The sequence below is a fragment of the Lontra canadensis genome, unplaced genomic scaffold, assembly GCF_010015895.1.
Source record: "Lontra canadensis isolate GAN:19392208 unplaced genomic scaffold, GSC_riverotter_1.0 scaffold1, whole genome shotgun sequence".
Taxonomy (NCBI): Eukaryota; Metazoa; Chordata; class Mammalia; order Carnivora; family Mustelidae; genus Lontra; species Lontra canadensis.
The window spans coordinates 65,581,616-65,597,658 of NW_022630995.1; the positions used below are offsets into that span (position 1 = coordinate 65,581,616).

Here is a 16,043-nt window from a genome sequence, read left to right on the forward strand (position 1 = left end):
GGACACAGCCTAGGGCCTGGCGGGCAACAGAAAGCCAACAAGTTTGCTTCTTCCTTCCTTTTTTTTAAAAAATTTTTAATTATTTATTTGACAGAGATCACAAGTAGGCAGAGAAACAGGCAGAGAGAGAGGAAGGGAAGCAGTCTCCCCGCTGAGCAGAGAGCCTGATGCAGGGCTTGATCCCAGGACACTGGGATCATGACCTGAGCCGAAGGCAGAGGCTTTAACCCACTGAGCCACCCAGGTGCCCCATCCTCCTGTCTTTATGACCACTCTGGTTTACGTGGACTCCTCTGCTCACTTTCTCCAGTAGGCACACATGGCGCACATCTCCCCCAAAAGAATGATCCCTTTACCCTCTGCTCTCATCTTAGCCATCTAGCCAAGCTGCCAGGTGAGTCCCAGGTCCTCCCGAAAGCCTTCCCTGATCAGGCCTGGGTCCAGTTTAAATCATTTATACTAGAAAGAATTCTGCAAGCCTGTGAGGCCTGACACACCTGGAGCAGCTCCCACGGACGACAGTAAGAGGCCCCCGGGCTCTCCTTCTGACTAGGAACATGCTGTACCCTACAGGTGGCTCAAAGCCGGGCCTGAGGGCCTCCTCTCTGACCTAAGAGTGCTGAGATCATAGGGCGTTCTTATTTGTACCATCCGTCTGCAAAAAGAAAGGTCATCTTTCTGGTACCTGGTCTGATAAAGGTTGTCAAGAGGCAACTTCTGACTACAAGAAATAATTTCAAAGAATGAAAGTGGTGCTTGACAGGTCCCTAGGGGAGGGGACGCACCATTAGAGGCTGAAAGCCATGGGTCATCCATTTAACAAATGGCAGGCGCCTACTGGTGGGTGCTGTGGACATGCACTAAGTTCCCACTAAGTGCTGGCCAGCCCACGCCTTTCCCCTGCTCTGCCTGAGGGCAAGTCGGAGCCCAAGGTGAAAGGCTAGGGGAAAAGAAAATCTTCTAACCAATCCAGTAATGAGCAGACCTTAGAGATACAGGGATTTGGTCTAGACAGTCAAAATTCAGTGACTATCACAATAAATGAGTCAAACGAATTTTTTGGTTTCCCTGGGCATATTAAAGTTATGTTTGCCCTACACTGAGACCCATTAAGTGTGCAATAGCATTATGTCTAACAAAACAATGAATACCTTTTTTAAAAAAGATTTTATTTATTTATTTGATAGAGAAAGAGTGTGAAAGAGATAGAGCGAGAAAGAGCAGGAGCAGGGGGAAGGGCAGAGGAAGAGGGAGAAGCAGACTCCCCGCAGAGCAGGGAGCCTGATGTGAAGCTAGATCCCAGGACCCTGAGATCATGACCCGAACCGAAGACAGACGCTTAACCGACTGAGCCATCAGGTGACCCCAAAACAATGAATGCCTTAATTAAAAAAATGCTTTACTGCTAACCATCATCTGAGCTTTCAGCAAGCTGTAATCTTTTGCTGCTGGAGGGTCTTACCTCGATGCTGACGGTGGCTGAGTGATCACAGTGGGAGCTGCTGAAGGCTGGGGTGTCTACGGCAGTCTCTTAAAACAAGAGAATAAATTTGTTGCACTGATGGACTCTTCCTTTCCCAAATGATTTCTCTGCAGCATGTCTGGTAGCATTTCACCCACAGCAAAACTCCTCTCCAAACTGGAGAGGAGCCCTGCCACCTTATCAACTAAGGTCATGCAATGCTCTAAGTCCTTGTCAGATTTCAACCATCTCCACAGCATCGTCACCAGGAGCAGACTCCAGCTCAAGAAATCACCTTCCTCGCTCCTCCACGGAAGCAGGTCCTCACCCGTGCAAGTGTTATCCTGCGAGGGCAGCAGGTCACTCGCCTCTCCAGGCTCCACTTCTGGTTCTCTGGCTGTTTCCACCACATCTATAGTGACTTCCTCCACTTGGTCTTGAACCCCTCAATGTCCTCACCACTGGAGCTCACTTCTTCCAAACTCCTGTTAGTATTGACATTGAGCCATGGGAACATTTTCTTAATGGCGTCTGGCATGGTGAATACTTTCCAGAAGATTCTCAATGTATCCCACCCAGATCAAGTGGAGGAATCACCATCCATGGCATCTACAGCCTTGCGAAACGTGTCTCTTAAATGATAAGACTTCAAAGTCAAAATTACTCCTTGCTCCGTGGGCTGCAGAACGGACACTGTGTTTGCAGGCAGGGAAACGGCACTCATCTCACCGTACATCACCAGAGCTCTTGGGTGACCAGGTACAACATCAACGAGCAGTCATATTTCGAAAGGAACCTTTTTTCCTGAGCAGTAGGTCTCAACAGTGGGCTTGAGACGTTTGGTAAACCTCACTGTGAACAGATATGCAGCCGTCCAGGCTGTGTCATTCCGTGGGTAGAGCACAGGCACAGGAAAGGTAGCACAATTCTTAAGGGTCCTAAGAATTTCCAGAATAGTAAAGGAGCACCGGCTTCAGCTGAAAGTCACCAGCTGCATTAGCCCCTAATGGGGAGCCAGCCTAACCCTTGAACCTCTGAAGCCAGGCACTGACTTGTCCTCCGGTGAGGACAGTCCAAGATGGCATCTTCTCCCCAGATAAGGCTGTTGTGTCTACATGTGGAGAATCTGCTGTTTAGGAGTCACCTCCGTGGGCGATCCGAGCTGGATCTCCGGCAGAACTTGCTGCAGCTTCTCCATCAGCACATGCTGCTCCCCCCGCCCCTCTGTGTCTCCTTAAACCTCACGAACCCACTCTGCTAGCTGCAGACTTTTCTTCTGTGGCTTCCTCACCTCCCTCAGCCTTCGTGGACTTGAGAGTCAGGGCCTTGCTCTGGATTAGGCTTTGGCTTAAGGGAACACTGGGGCGGGTCTGATCTCCTATCAGACCACCCAAATTTTCTCTCTATCAGCGATGAGGCCATTTGGCTTTCTTACCACTCATGTGGTCCCTGGAGTAGCGCTCTTAACTTCCTTCGGAGAACTTTTCCTTCATATTTGCAACGTGGCTGTTTGGCACAAGAGGCCTACCTTTTGGCCTATCTCGGCTTCAGACATCCCTTCCTCACTAAGCTTAATCATTTCTAGCTTTTCATTTCAAGTGAGTTATGTGTGACTCTTTTCACTTGAGCACTTAGAGGCCATTACAGGGTCATTATTTGGCCTAACTGCCATATTGTTGTGTCTCAGGGAACAGGGAGGTCCAAGGAGGAGAAAGAGGGAAACAGCCGGTGGGTGAAGCAGTGAGAACAGGCACAACACGCACTGGTTACGTCCACCATCTTACGTGAGCGCTGCGTGTAGTGACCCCAGACAAGGATGACAGTAACATCGGAGATCAGAGATCACGGTCACAAGTACAATAATGAAACAGCTTGAAACACTGCAGGAATGACCGACACGTGATGTAGACATGAGGGGAGCCCACGTGGCTGGAAAAGCAGCACAGACAGGACCTGCTCAGCACAGGGTTGTGACAAACCTTCCGTCTGTAAAAGAGGCAGTGCATGCGAAGCACAGTAAGGCCACGAGCAATGAAACGAGGTCTGGTGCACGTCTTCACCGGAAGCAAGCAGAAGGGCTTACCTGCACTGAACTGCACTGAACTCTGAGGTGCTCCCGGAGTGAAAGAGGAATCAAGCTCCTCCAGGCCTGCTCCCTGCTTCGTGGGCCACCCGTCTCTCCCTGTGAGTGTGGTGACATGGCCTGTGTCCACGGGAATGGCTCCCAAGGCAGCAGTCTGCCCCCGGTGCACCACCTCAGGGGCGCTGTCCAGCCCCATGGCCAGGCCTGTGATCCGGCCTTCGAGAGATCCTAAGGTGCCTCCAGGCAACGTGAGACAGAGCCAAGAGTTCGTGAGAACAGGGATCTGAGAAAGGGCTTCTGAGATGCATGCAGCTGGAGTGACCAGCCCTCCAGTGGGATAACACAGGTGCTCTGAGGATGCCCCCGGGGAGCACACACCCCCATTCTCAAGGGTGGGGAACTTAGGGATGAGCTACACTTTCTCCGAATGCAAGCAGAGGGGCTGCAGAGAAGAAATGCCTCCAACCAACAGGCCGCATGTGCAAGGGTATGAAAATGTGAGGACACTCAAGAAGTACGTGTACATTACGAAAGCAGACAGTCCCCATTTGGGGTGCAGGACACCCGGCTAGAGAAATCAGCCGGGGGGCGGCACCATACGGGGTCAGGAGAGCCAGGCCCATAGGGCTCCGAGCTAGGGTTGCTATGACAGGATGGGATCCACACCACAGGAAGGCCTGTCATCAGTTGCACAGAGCAGGAACTGGGGCAAGACTGGCATCAGCGAGACCATTCAACTGTCTGCCTGCCAGGTAACCTGAGGAAGACATGAACTAAGCCAGTGACCCCAAAACCTGGATGTAGGGAAACATCAAGGTCTGATTTGGTGACCAACTGGATGGGGCAGGTGAGGGCAGGGGATACACAGACCCCTTGGAATGTAGGGGAAATGGCAGGGTGAGAAACGGCCATAGGCAATGGTCCACATCTGGAAGTAGATGTCCTTATAGAGGTAAAGGGACAGAGCTACACAGGGAAGGGTCAAGAAAGGTGTCAGAGCCCAGGAGCTCAACACCCAAAGGGTGACTGGAGGGACTGCTTTCCCTAAAATTAAATATTTGATCATACTAATTTAATTCTACCTATTAAATTTTCTTTAGTGAATTCTAAGGTGCAAAATATTAAAATAAAGTATTATTTTGAGACATTTAATTATTACACTATTTTGTTGGAACAGAGCCCAGAGTCCTAAATAGAACTAATTTAGAAATGGGCTCTTCTCATGCTTACATGAATAACACTGCCTATATTTGATCAACTTAACAAATAAAACTGACCTACTAGAGATCAAAGAGAACTAAAATGAAAACCAAGGTCCACTGCTAATTGACCATATTCCCAACAGTGGGAGTGACCAGACCCTATGTATGGCCACCAAGGGCTCCACCACAGCCCTCCTGCCCAGGCACCTGGGTGGCCGGAGGGAGCCCGGTGGGAGCCTCAGGCTCAGGATGAACAGTCTCCCAGGCCCCGGGAGTTCATGCTGTTCTTACCTGTACACAATTCTTTCCCTCTGCAAATCCTCCAAGCCACAGCACAGCTCGGCGGCATAGAAAATAGCTCTCTCCTCATCAAAGCCAGGGTTGCCCAAGTTGTGGATGTGAAACTTCAAGTCCCCTCCATTCATAATGGTTAGCACCAAGCACAAGAAATCTTTGGTTTCGTAAGTGTAGCACAAACTAACCTAAAGACAACAGCATCATAAAAAACAAAGCACAGACACCTGCTCATTCCTTGGTGATTTCCTCTATTTGCGAACATTATTCACACACTCCATGTTAGGTTTATCACGACAACACCCGAATCCCATATGCTTCACCAAAATGCATTCCGTGCATCTGGGGCTTCTTGGACATTTTAGCTGTCCAAGATCTTACAGAGTTCTATACTGAGAGGAGAGAACTTTCTATAGCTAAGTGGGTAGATGGCAAAACTTCACAAAGACACTTGGGATCATGATTCATCTAAGGTATGCTCTAATTGTTGAGCACTTACGTTCCACACTACTAGAACACCCACGTTCAGCATACAAGTTAAATTAAAGTTAATACCCCCTCTCCCACAGTGCAAGAGAGGTCTTGCCACTGCACATCCTTCCAACATTTCATGTTGTCAGTCAATGCTGCTGAAGGAATAGTTGTCTCTTATTGTGGTTTTAATGTGCATTTCTCTGTATATACAAATACAGGAGACACTTGTCATACTTTTTCATATATTTATCCATTTGGAACTACTTGTGTGAAATACCTGCCCAAGTTTTTTCCCACTGTTCTGTTGGTTTGTAGGTCAGTTTACACACACACACACACACACACACACATCCTGCTGGGATTTTGATTGGGGCTGCATTTAATTCATTTAATCTATTTATCAATTTGGGAAAACAAATATCTTCATACATTGCCTGTCCTAATCCATAAACCTGGTATCCTTCCATTTATTTCACCTTCTTTAATTTCTCATAATGGCATTTTAGATCACAGTGTAGAAGTTTTGCATATTTTAAATATATTTTTGCCTAGATTATGATGTTTCTTGATGCTATTGTAAATGGTATCAATTACAAGTTTTAATTTTCTAAGTATTTGTGACTAGTATTGTATCTAATAACTTGGCTAGATATATAAAAAGTGTTGGCCTGTCCCCGTGCATACCATGTTGTGGGCCAGTCAGGGTGGGCTGTGGGAAGGAGGAGGGGATACGAATGACACAGGTTCAGGTCATAACCCACTGATCAACTGTAAACAGAGAGGAAAAAAATATAATCAAGGATGAAGGAAAACTCACATAGGTAATCAAAAACTACATTCAGACAAATAAAATGGAAATCAACTTTTCAAAACCTATGGGACACAGCAAAAGCAGCTCTAAGAGAGAAGATCATAACAACACAGGCCTTCCCCAAGAAGTAAGAAAAATGCCAAATAAACAATCTCACTTTATATCTAAAGGAACTAGAAAAAGAACAAAGCCCAAAGTTAGTAGAAGGAGGAAATAATAAAGATCAGAGTGGATATAAATGAAATAGAGATCAAAAACAATAGAAAAGATCAATTAAACTAAAGCCTGGTTCTTTGAAAAAATAAAATCAATAAACTTCTAATTAGATTCATCAATAATAAATATATAATTCTTTTAAAAATTAGAGATGAAAGAGAAGTTACAAGTGACACCACAGAAATACAAAGAATCATAAGAGATCAGTATGAACAATTATCCACCATCATACTGGACAACCTAGAAGAAATGGGTAAGTTCCTAGAAACCCAATCTTCTATGACTGAATCACATAAAAACAGAAAATATGAACATACCAATTACAAGTAATGAAACTGAAGCAGTAATTTTAAAACTCCTAAGAAACAAAACCCCAGGACCACATATCAAACATTTATTTTTTTTTAAAGATTTTATTTATGTATTTGACAGAGAGAGAGAGAGAGAGAGATCACAAGTAGGCAGAGAAGAGGGGGAAGCAGGCTCCCCGATAAGCAGAGAGCCTGATGCAGGGCTCGATCCCAGGACCCTGAGATCATGACCTGAGCCGAAGGCAGAGGCTTAACCCACTGAGCCACCCAGGCACCTCCCTACCAAACATTTAAAGAAAAGTTAGTACCTATCCTTTCAAACTATTCTAAAAAAAAATTGAAGGAGGAAGGAAGGCTTCCAAATTCATTTTACAAAGCCAGAATCACCCTGATACTGAAACCAGATAAAGACACTACAAAAAAAAGAAAATTATAGGCCAGTATCCCTGGTGAACATAGATGTAAAAATCCTCAACAAAACATTACTAAATCCAATTCAAAAATATATTAAAAGGATCAAGTGGGATTTATTCCAGGGATGCAAGGATAGTTTAACATCCACAAACAGATCAAGGTGGTACACCATATTAACAAAATGAAAGATGAAAATCATACGGTCATCTCAATAGATTCAGAAAAAATTCATGACAAAATTCAGTACCTATTTATGATAAAAACTCTCAATAAAGTGGGTATAGAAAGAACATACCTTAACATAATAAAGGTCATATATGACAAACCCACAGCTAACATTATCCTGAATGGTGAAAAGCTATAAGCTTTTCCTCTAAGATAAGGAACAAGACAGAGATGCCCACTCTTGACGCTTTTACTCAGCATAGTATTAAAAGTCCTAGCCATAGCATTTAGGCAAGAAAAAGAAATAAAAGGCATCTAAACTGAAAGGAAGAAGTAAAATTATTTGCAGATGACATGATGTTATATATAGAAAACCCAAAAGACTCCACCAAAGAGATCTGAGAACTAATTAATTATTTCAGTAAAGTCACAGGGTACAAAATTAATATACAGAAGCAGGTTGTGTTTCTATACACTAATAACAAGCTGTCAGAAATAGAAATTAAGAAAACAATCCCAGGGGCACCAGGGGGGGCTCAGTCGATTAAGCATCCAACTCTTGATTTTGGCTCAAGTCATGATCTCACGGGTTGTGGGATCAAGCCCCAAATCAGGCTCTACACTCAGTGGGGAGTCTGCTTGAGATTCTCTCCCTCTGTCCCTCTCCCCGCTCACATGTGCACACTCCCTCTCTCAAATAAATAAATTTACCGTAAAAAAAAGAAAAGAAAACAATCCAATTTATAATTGTATCAAAGTAATAAAATACATAGGAATAAATTTAGCCAAGAAGGTTAAAGACCTATACTCTGAAAACTGTAAGAGACTGATGAAAGAAATTGAAGACAACATAAAAAAACGGTAAGATACACCATCATCACGGATTGGAAGAATTAATATTGTTAAAATGTCCATATTACCCAAAGTAATCTACAGATTCAGTGCAATTCCTCTCAAAATACCAATAGCATTTTTCACAGAACTAGAACAAATAATCCTAAAATTTGTATAAAATAACACAACACTCTGAAGAGCCAAAGCAATCTGCAGAAAAAAGAACAAAGCTGGAGGCATCGTGCTCCCTGATCTCAAACTGTATTACCAAGCTGTAATAATGAAAATAGAACGGTATTGGTATAAAAACAACCACACAGATCAGTGGAATAGAATATAGAGCCCAGTAATAAATGCATATATATACTCCGTTAATATATGACAAAGGAGGCAAGAACATATAATGGGGGAAAGAGAGTCCATTCAATAAATTGTGTTGGGAAAACTGGACAGCCACATGCAGAAGAAGGAAACGGGATCACTACCTTTTACTACACACAAGAATTAACTCAAAATGTATTAAGGACTTGAACATAACAAGTAAAACCATAAAACTCCTAGAAGAAACCAAAGGAAGTGCTTTGGCATCAGTCTTAGCAATATTTGGGGTGGGGGACACAGTCTACTGAGGCAAGAACAACAAAAGCTAAAATAAATGGGATTACAACAAACTAAGAAGCTTCCGCACAGTGAGGGAAACCACCCACAAAACGAAAAGGCCACCTACCGAATGGAAGAATTTGCAAATCACATATCAGATAAGGGGATAATATTAAAAATATATTTTTAAAAACTTACATAAATTAATATGAAAAATAACCTGATGGAAAAATGGGCAGAGTACTTGAATAGATGTTTTTCCAAAGAAGACACACCGATGGCCAACAGGCACATGAAAAGACTCTCAACGTCACTAACCATTAGGGAAAGGCAAATCAAAACCACCATGAGATTTCACTTCACGCACATCAGAACGGCTAGCATCAAAAAAACAAGAAATAACAAGTGTGGGTAAGGATGTGCAGGAAAAGGAACCCTTGTACACTGTTGACAGAAATGTAAGTTGGTGCAGCCACCATGGAATCCAGTATGGAAGTTGCTCAGAAAAGAAAAACTAGGGGCACCTAGGGGGCTCAGTTGGTTAAGCATATGCTTTCAGCTCAGGTCATGATCCCATGCTCCTGGGACTGAGCCCCACATCGGGCTCCCTGCTCAGTGGGAAGTCTGCTTCTCCCTCTCCTCCCTGTTTGTGCTCTCTCTCGCTATCTCTGTCACTATCTGCCTCTCTCTCACAAATCAATAAAATCTTTAAAAAAAAGAAAAAACAAATACCATATGATCCAGCAATTGTACCTCTAGGTATTTATCCAAAGAAAATGAAAACACCACGGTTCCATAGTGTAATGGTTAGCACTCTGGACTCTGAAAATGAAAACACTGATCCAGAGAGGTATCTGCACTTCTAGGTTCATCGCAGCCTTATTTACAACAGCCAGGACACAGGAGCAACCTCAGTGCCCACCCACAGATGAAAAGATACAGAAGATGTGGTCCATACATACAGTGTGATATGACTCAGCCATAAAGAAGGCTGAAATCTTGCCACTTCCAAAACGTGGACAGACGTAGTGGGTATGATGCCAAGTGCAATAAGTCAGCCAGAGAAAGACAAATGCCATATACTTTCACTCATATGCGGAATCTTAAAAACAAAACAAACTAATAAACAAAACAGAAACAGACTCTGGCACGGAGAACAAACTTGATTAACAGAGCAGGAGGGGCTGGCGGACAGAAAGGAAGCGGAAGCGATTAAGAGGTACAAACCCCGGGGCGCCTGGCTGGTTCATTCACAAGAGCACACAACTTGATCTCAGGCTCGTGAGTTCAAGCCCCATGTTGTGTGTAGAGATTACTTAAATAAATAAGCAAACTTTAAAAAACAGAGGTACAGACTTCTAGTTATAAAACAAATAAGTCAAGGAGATGTAATGTACAACATAGGAAATATAGTTGATAATATTGGAATAACAGGGTGGTGATAGATGGCAACTAGACTTATCACAGGGATCATTTCATAATGCATAAAAATATGGAATCACTATGATGTACACTTGAAATTAACAAGATATTGTCAAGTCAATTATATGTCATTTAGGGGAAAAAAGGATGAAGGAAAATATTTCTAGGTTCCTTGGGACAGGCCAAGAATACAGAAACAAAAATATTTCCTTTAAACAGAATAAACCACTGGTATTATGTCCCTTTCACAAAGGTAGATTATGGATTTCTGTGTTTCAAGGTAGTTACATAAACATATTGGAAAGAACTCCATGACGAGCCAGTTGTATTAAAGATTTTCGTGGAATGCACGAGGAGAGACCTGTCACACCCAGAGGTAAATGTAGAGGACGGCAGTGCAGGCCACTCTGTGCAAAGTCTGTCCCCCAGTGCAAAGCAGCAAACCTCAGTCCTAAGACAAGTGATTTGGAGGAAGTAAGCATGATACCACAAGTCCTTTCCTAAGTTTTCTTTCACACAGACCCGCCTGTTGCCACAGATGCTTCAGGAGACACAAAGTGGGGGACAATAGCTAAGTTTCGGGATGAACATCACAGCACCTCATGTACAGCATAGGGCATGGGAGAGTCCCGGTTTCACCGCAGCCCCGCTCGTCCGACCCCTGTCTGACACGGTGAAGGTGGGACTTGACGCTCCATACATTTAGGGAACCCTAGCCGAAAGTGAGCAGTACATTGGGCCAGTGTCAGACTGCGGCCTCGCCGAGACAAGGACTCAGGACAGTGCCTTCAGGCTCCAGAGACAGTGGTCCCACAGCCCAGGATGAGCACTGCCTCCCGGGAGAGGGGAGGGCCCTGACTGGTAACAAGCCTGCTGCAGGGTGTAAGGAGAAGCCCACAGACCAGGCCCCACTGTTTTGTGTGTGTGTTCAGTAAGAAATGGATAGGGAAGAGGCCACCAGCACAACCAGACTGTCCCCGGTCTCCATCCCCACCACCAGCCCAGGCAGCCCAGCCCACACCCCTGCCGGCGTGGAGGCAGTGCCAGTGGGCCCAGTAGCAGGGGTGCCCAGGAAAGCGGTCCTCACCGTGCCATCCTCAGCAAAGACTAAACCCAGATACTCACTACAAATCTGCTATTCACTTTTTCTAGAATTCTCTTTTCGTTGAGAGCCATGGCTTCACCTTTCCTCCTTTTTATTCTTTTTTTCTCTAGCTTCTTACATGCATACATCTTTCCTGTAGCTCGCACTTGACAGGCACAAACCTAGTTTTTAAAAAAGTGGAAAAAAGGTTTCTACACACCTGCCACCTCTTAGGCTGCCACCACCACCACTACCAGCAACAACCAAGCCCCATTTCTCCAGGATCAGCCCCACGGGTGAAGAGTCGCAAGGGGCTAGTGGACTGGACAGGGGAGGAGGGGGTCACGCTCTGCCTGCTGCTCACAGGTGACACAGCATGATGGGTCAGCCAGGGTCTCCCTGGGTCCTTCAGTCCTTGCACAAGGCCACAGTGTTCAAAACTAAACTGATTCCTCTTTCTTTTAAAAAGTTTAAGAATATAAGATATTGCACAGAATTCATAAACTTTCATGCTTAGTTATTAAAATACTATTTACACATCACTTACCTTCCCACTAGGAAAGAATGTCCAAAATCACAGAAGTGGAGATGGGGCTATAATGAGCTCCCAAGTAGCTATCCCACAGTTTCTGGGCTGTCAACATGGGGCTACCTTGTTTCCTTTGACTCCCATCCACTGCCCGAGCACCCATACACACAGATACACACACCACACACCTACACACACCTGCCACACACATACCACACACTCACCACATGCACCTCAGACATACCCACCGCGTACACACACACGCACACACTCCCCACACACACCTACCGCATACCACAGGCATGTACGCACCTCACACACATAACACATGTACATACCACACATACACAGATACAGTCTCCTTATAAGCAAACAAGAAACGTATCATTTTAATCCATCAATAATATGATCTTGATAAAATGTAAAGTTCATTGTGGAAAATACTGGAAGTACTAGTAAGAACAATGATAAAACTCACTGGAATTCCACGCTAACCGTGTAGCCATGTGAGTCCTCCTGAATTTTGGGTGGGGAACCTGACCTTATATTACAGAATAGAAAATATTTTATAATCTCCTGTTTTCATCTTACAGTGTGACTGTTTTCTCATCATTAAAGTTCTCCCAATATCTGACTTCTCCAAAATTTATTTACTCATTTTCTCACCATTAAGTCTTGGCACATTAATCTTGGTATATCTCTTTATCACAGATTCTTTTTTCTTTTTAAAGATTTTATTTATTTATTTGACAGACAGAGATCACAAGTAGGCAGAGAGGCAGGCAGAGAGAGAGAGGAGGAAGCAGGCCCCCTGCTGAGCAGAGAGTCCGACTTGGGACTTGATCCCAGGACCCTGGGATCATGACCTGAGCCGAAGGCAGAGGCCTTAACCCACTGAGCCACCCAGGCACCCCTATCACAGATTCTTTTAAGTGGAACTGCCAAGTCAAAGAAAGAGAAGGGAAAAGAAGTAAGAAGGCCGGACACCGTACTCTCATCTGGACACGAAGACCCATTCGCTGCTCCACCAGCTAGGGCAGCAGGGATCGTGTCCCTGTCGTGAGGAGGAGGAAATGGGGAGGCTGCAGTCACACAGCAGGAAGCAAGCCCAGCTGCTGCCCATGAGTCCTCTCCACGGCTCTGTGCTGCCTCTGCGGCCATGCGCGCAGAGACACCACTGACTCTCTACCCTCGGTGCCGCCGCAGGACCCCACAAATCTATTCTGGGGGACTTGAAGCCTATGGAAAAGCACTGTGGTCAACAAAGTAAGACCAAAATGTTTGTCCTTGCAAACCCGCTGGAAGAGGTGTTAGCATTTGGAAAAAGTAAATCCACCACTGGAATATAGACTTCAAAGGCATTGAGGTTGTCTGCATTAGGGTCACGGGGCTTCCTCTGATAGGGACACACAATGGAAATGGACTATTTGCTCCCCCACAGACTCAGTGCAACAAATGGCACATCCAGAACAGGTCTGTGAAAAACCAGAACTCTGTGTGCGTCTGTACAATCTTCTGTGTGGAAATACAAGTAAATGTGTTAAAAAATAATCTATAAATATAAATATACCACATCTTTCACAACAGTTAAAATTTGCTAACACGTTACTACTACGTCCGTGGCTAAAACCTCCATGTGGCTCTAAGTAGAGCTACATTCTTTTGTAAACACAAGAGCTCAGACCATCCTCTGTTCTTGGACAGAATCTGAGTTCCACACTCGGACATCACGAAAGGCAGACTAGCACGAATTATGAGACTGACGCGCTTCCTACTGCGCTAAGGAGGCACCTAGACTAGCACGAATTAAAAAGCACGAGTAAATTGTCTGCTTGAGGAGGTATTCAAGCAGAGGATGCATTTATTACAGAATCTCTGGCCTGGAACGGTTACAGCAAGCGTGTAGACGGCTCACTGGAAATGCTCCAACAGGTCTCCAGAACTGTGTCAGGCACAACACCACTCTTCTTCCCCGGAGGTAACGGTGACGTGAGCCAATGTCTCGCCACAGCCTAGCCCAGATGGAGGACAGGCCTCCCTTGTGGGATGAGGCCTCTTAGGTCTGCTGCCTAATGCACGTTGAGGGATCTCTGAGGCTTTGGTTTAGGCCTTCCCTGGGAATTTGGGAGCATGGGTGATTTCAGTCACAAGCCGGCAGTTTAACTTGCTTCTGACCACACATGCAGCTTCGGTTCCCGGCGGCTGTCCCCGCTCTGGGGAGTTAGAAATGCTGGAACTGAATATGAGCACTCCAGATAAGGAATGAGGCAATTAACACCTCTTTTAATGACCTAACCAGAACTGTGGTGATTCTTTGTCCGCCCTGCACAAGAGTCTCTATCTAGGAGGGCCATCATACTGGATCATCTACCAACCAACCATCTACCACCAACTACCTAAGTAGTTTTCTTAACATTTTCCTAAATTTACACATTTTCTAGTATCTTTTGATATAGGTGTGGAAGCACATACATGTCCACATAGAGTTGAGATCAATAAGCACACTCAATAATATACTCTGTACTATATCAGCTTTTAGGCTAGTTTTAAATTACGGAAATAGAGCAACAGAAATTCGGCAATCAAAAGAAATGAAATCTTGCCATTTGCAATGACGTGGATGGAACTAGAGGGTGTTATGCTGAGCAAAATAAGTCATCAGAGAAAGACAATTATCATATGATCTCCCCGAAATGAGGAATTTGAGAGGCAAAGTGGGGGGTTTAGGGGGTAGGGAAGGAAAAAATGAAACAAGATGGGATCGGGAGGGAGACAAACTCATAAGACACTCTTAATCTCACAAAACAAACTGAGGGTAGCCAGGGGAGGGGGTGTAAAGAGGGTGGTTGGTTTATGGACACTGCGGAGCGTATGTGATATGGTGAGTTCTGTGAAGCGTGTAAGCCTGATGATTCACAAACCTATACCCTTGGGGCATATAATACATTATATGTTAATTTAAAACATTTAAAAAAAAAGAAATTTGGCAATATGGAAAGAAACATCTTTTCCATCAAGACAAACTGAGCTTGAATGTCAAATAATCGGATGCGGGGAAATAACTTTTTTTTTTTTTTTTTTTTTTTGCGGGGAAATAACTTTTTAAGAAACATATAGTGAAAGAAAAAAAATAATGAAGACGGTGATTTTTTTCTTTCCAGATCTCTGAATCTTCTAAAAGCAGGTAGCAAAGTACTTTTGTTTGAAGTTCAATCTTAATTCTTGTGATTGGCTAAATCATTCCCAAAATACACAGTAAGGAAATAAAGGTATTGGTAAAGCTGACACATTCATGTCTCTCAAGTACCTTGCTGTTCAACTTTTCTAGAAGTATTGCTTATAGCTAGTCCCATATTACTTACCTCACCAAATCCGCCTTTTCCTAGAACTCTGTAATGTCTAAATGTGTCCTTTGTTACTGGTTGCCTAATTAATTAAAAAAAAAAAAGCTTCAGCTTCAGGTGTCACATCACAATGTTTTTTTTTTTTTTAAAGATTTTATTTATTTATTTGACAGACAGAGACCACAAGTAGGCAGAGAGGCAGGCAGAGAGAGAGAGAGGAGGAAGCAGGCTCCCTACTGAGCAGAGAGCCCGATGCGGGGCTCAATCCCAGGACCCTGAGATCACGACCCGAGCCGAAGGCAGAGGCTTAACCTACTGAGCCACCCAGGCGCCCCCACAATGTTATTTTAAAGCCAAAAGCCTACCTAGCTCCTGTCCTGGCCTTCCTTATGACACTGCGCTGTTCAAAGGGAGTGTCTGAGGCAAGGGTTCCCTCGGGTGGGATTCCTTCCATTACATTAAGAGAATTAAGCAGGGGCGCCTGGGTGGCTTAGTGGGTTAAAGCCTCTGCCTTTGGCTCAGGTCATGATCTCAGGGTCCTGGGATCAAGGCCTGCATTAGGCTCTCTGCTCAGCAGGGAGCCTGCTTCCCTTCCCCTCTCTCTGCCTGCCTCTCTGTCTCCTCTGTTTTCAGGGACTTGATGCTCATGAAGGTCAAGTCCCTTGACTGAGTCTATGTGGCTAGTCCTGCAAGACTGAACCAGTGTACTTCAGGTTCTATTTCTGTGAATCTAGGATATGTTTTATTTTCTAACTACTATGTCCATAGGGCTGACTGTCATTTTAAAAGGAGAGAAAA

General features: G+C 44.5%; 1 protein-coding gene across 4 annotated transcripts in view; it reads right to left on the minus strand.

Annotated features, from left to right (window-relative positions):
- GRK4 (G protein-coupled receptor kinase 4) overlaps window positions 1-16,043 on the minus strand; it is a 93,213-nt gene that overhangs the window by 25,490 nt on the left and 51,680 nt on the right. For all 4 annotated transcript variants that reach the window (XM_032855952.1, XM_032855928.1, XM_032855942.1 and 1 more), the window contains exons 7-9: window positions 15,264-15,327; window positions 11,414-11,554; window positions 5,039-5,229 (exon numbers count right to left, since the gene is read on the minus strand). In XM_032855952.1, coding sequence (XP_032711843.1) covers window positions 5,039-5,229; window positions 11,414-11,554; window positions 15,264-15,327 — 396 coding nt within the window. The remainder of the gene's footprint in view (window positions 1-5,038; window positions 5,230-11,413; window positions 11,555-15,263; window positions 15,328-16,043) is intronic.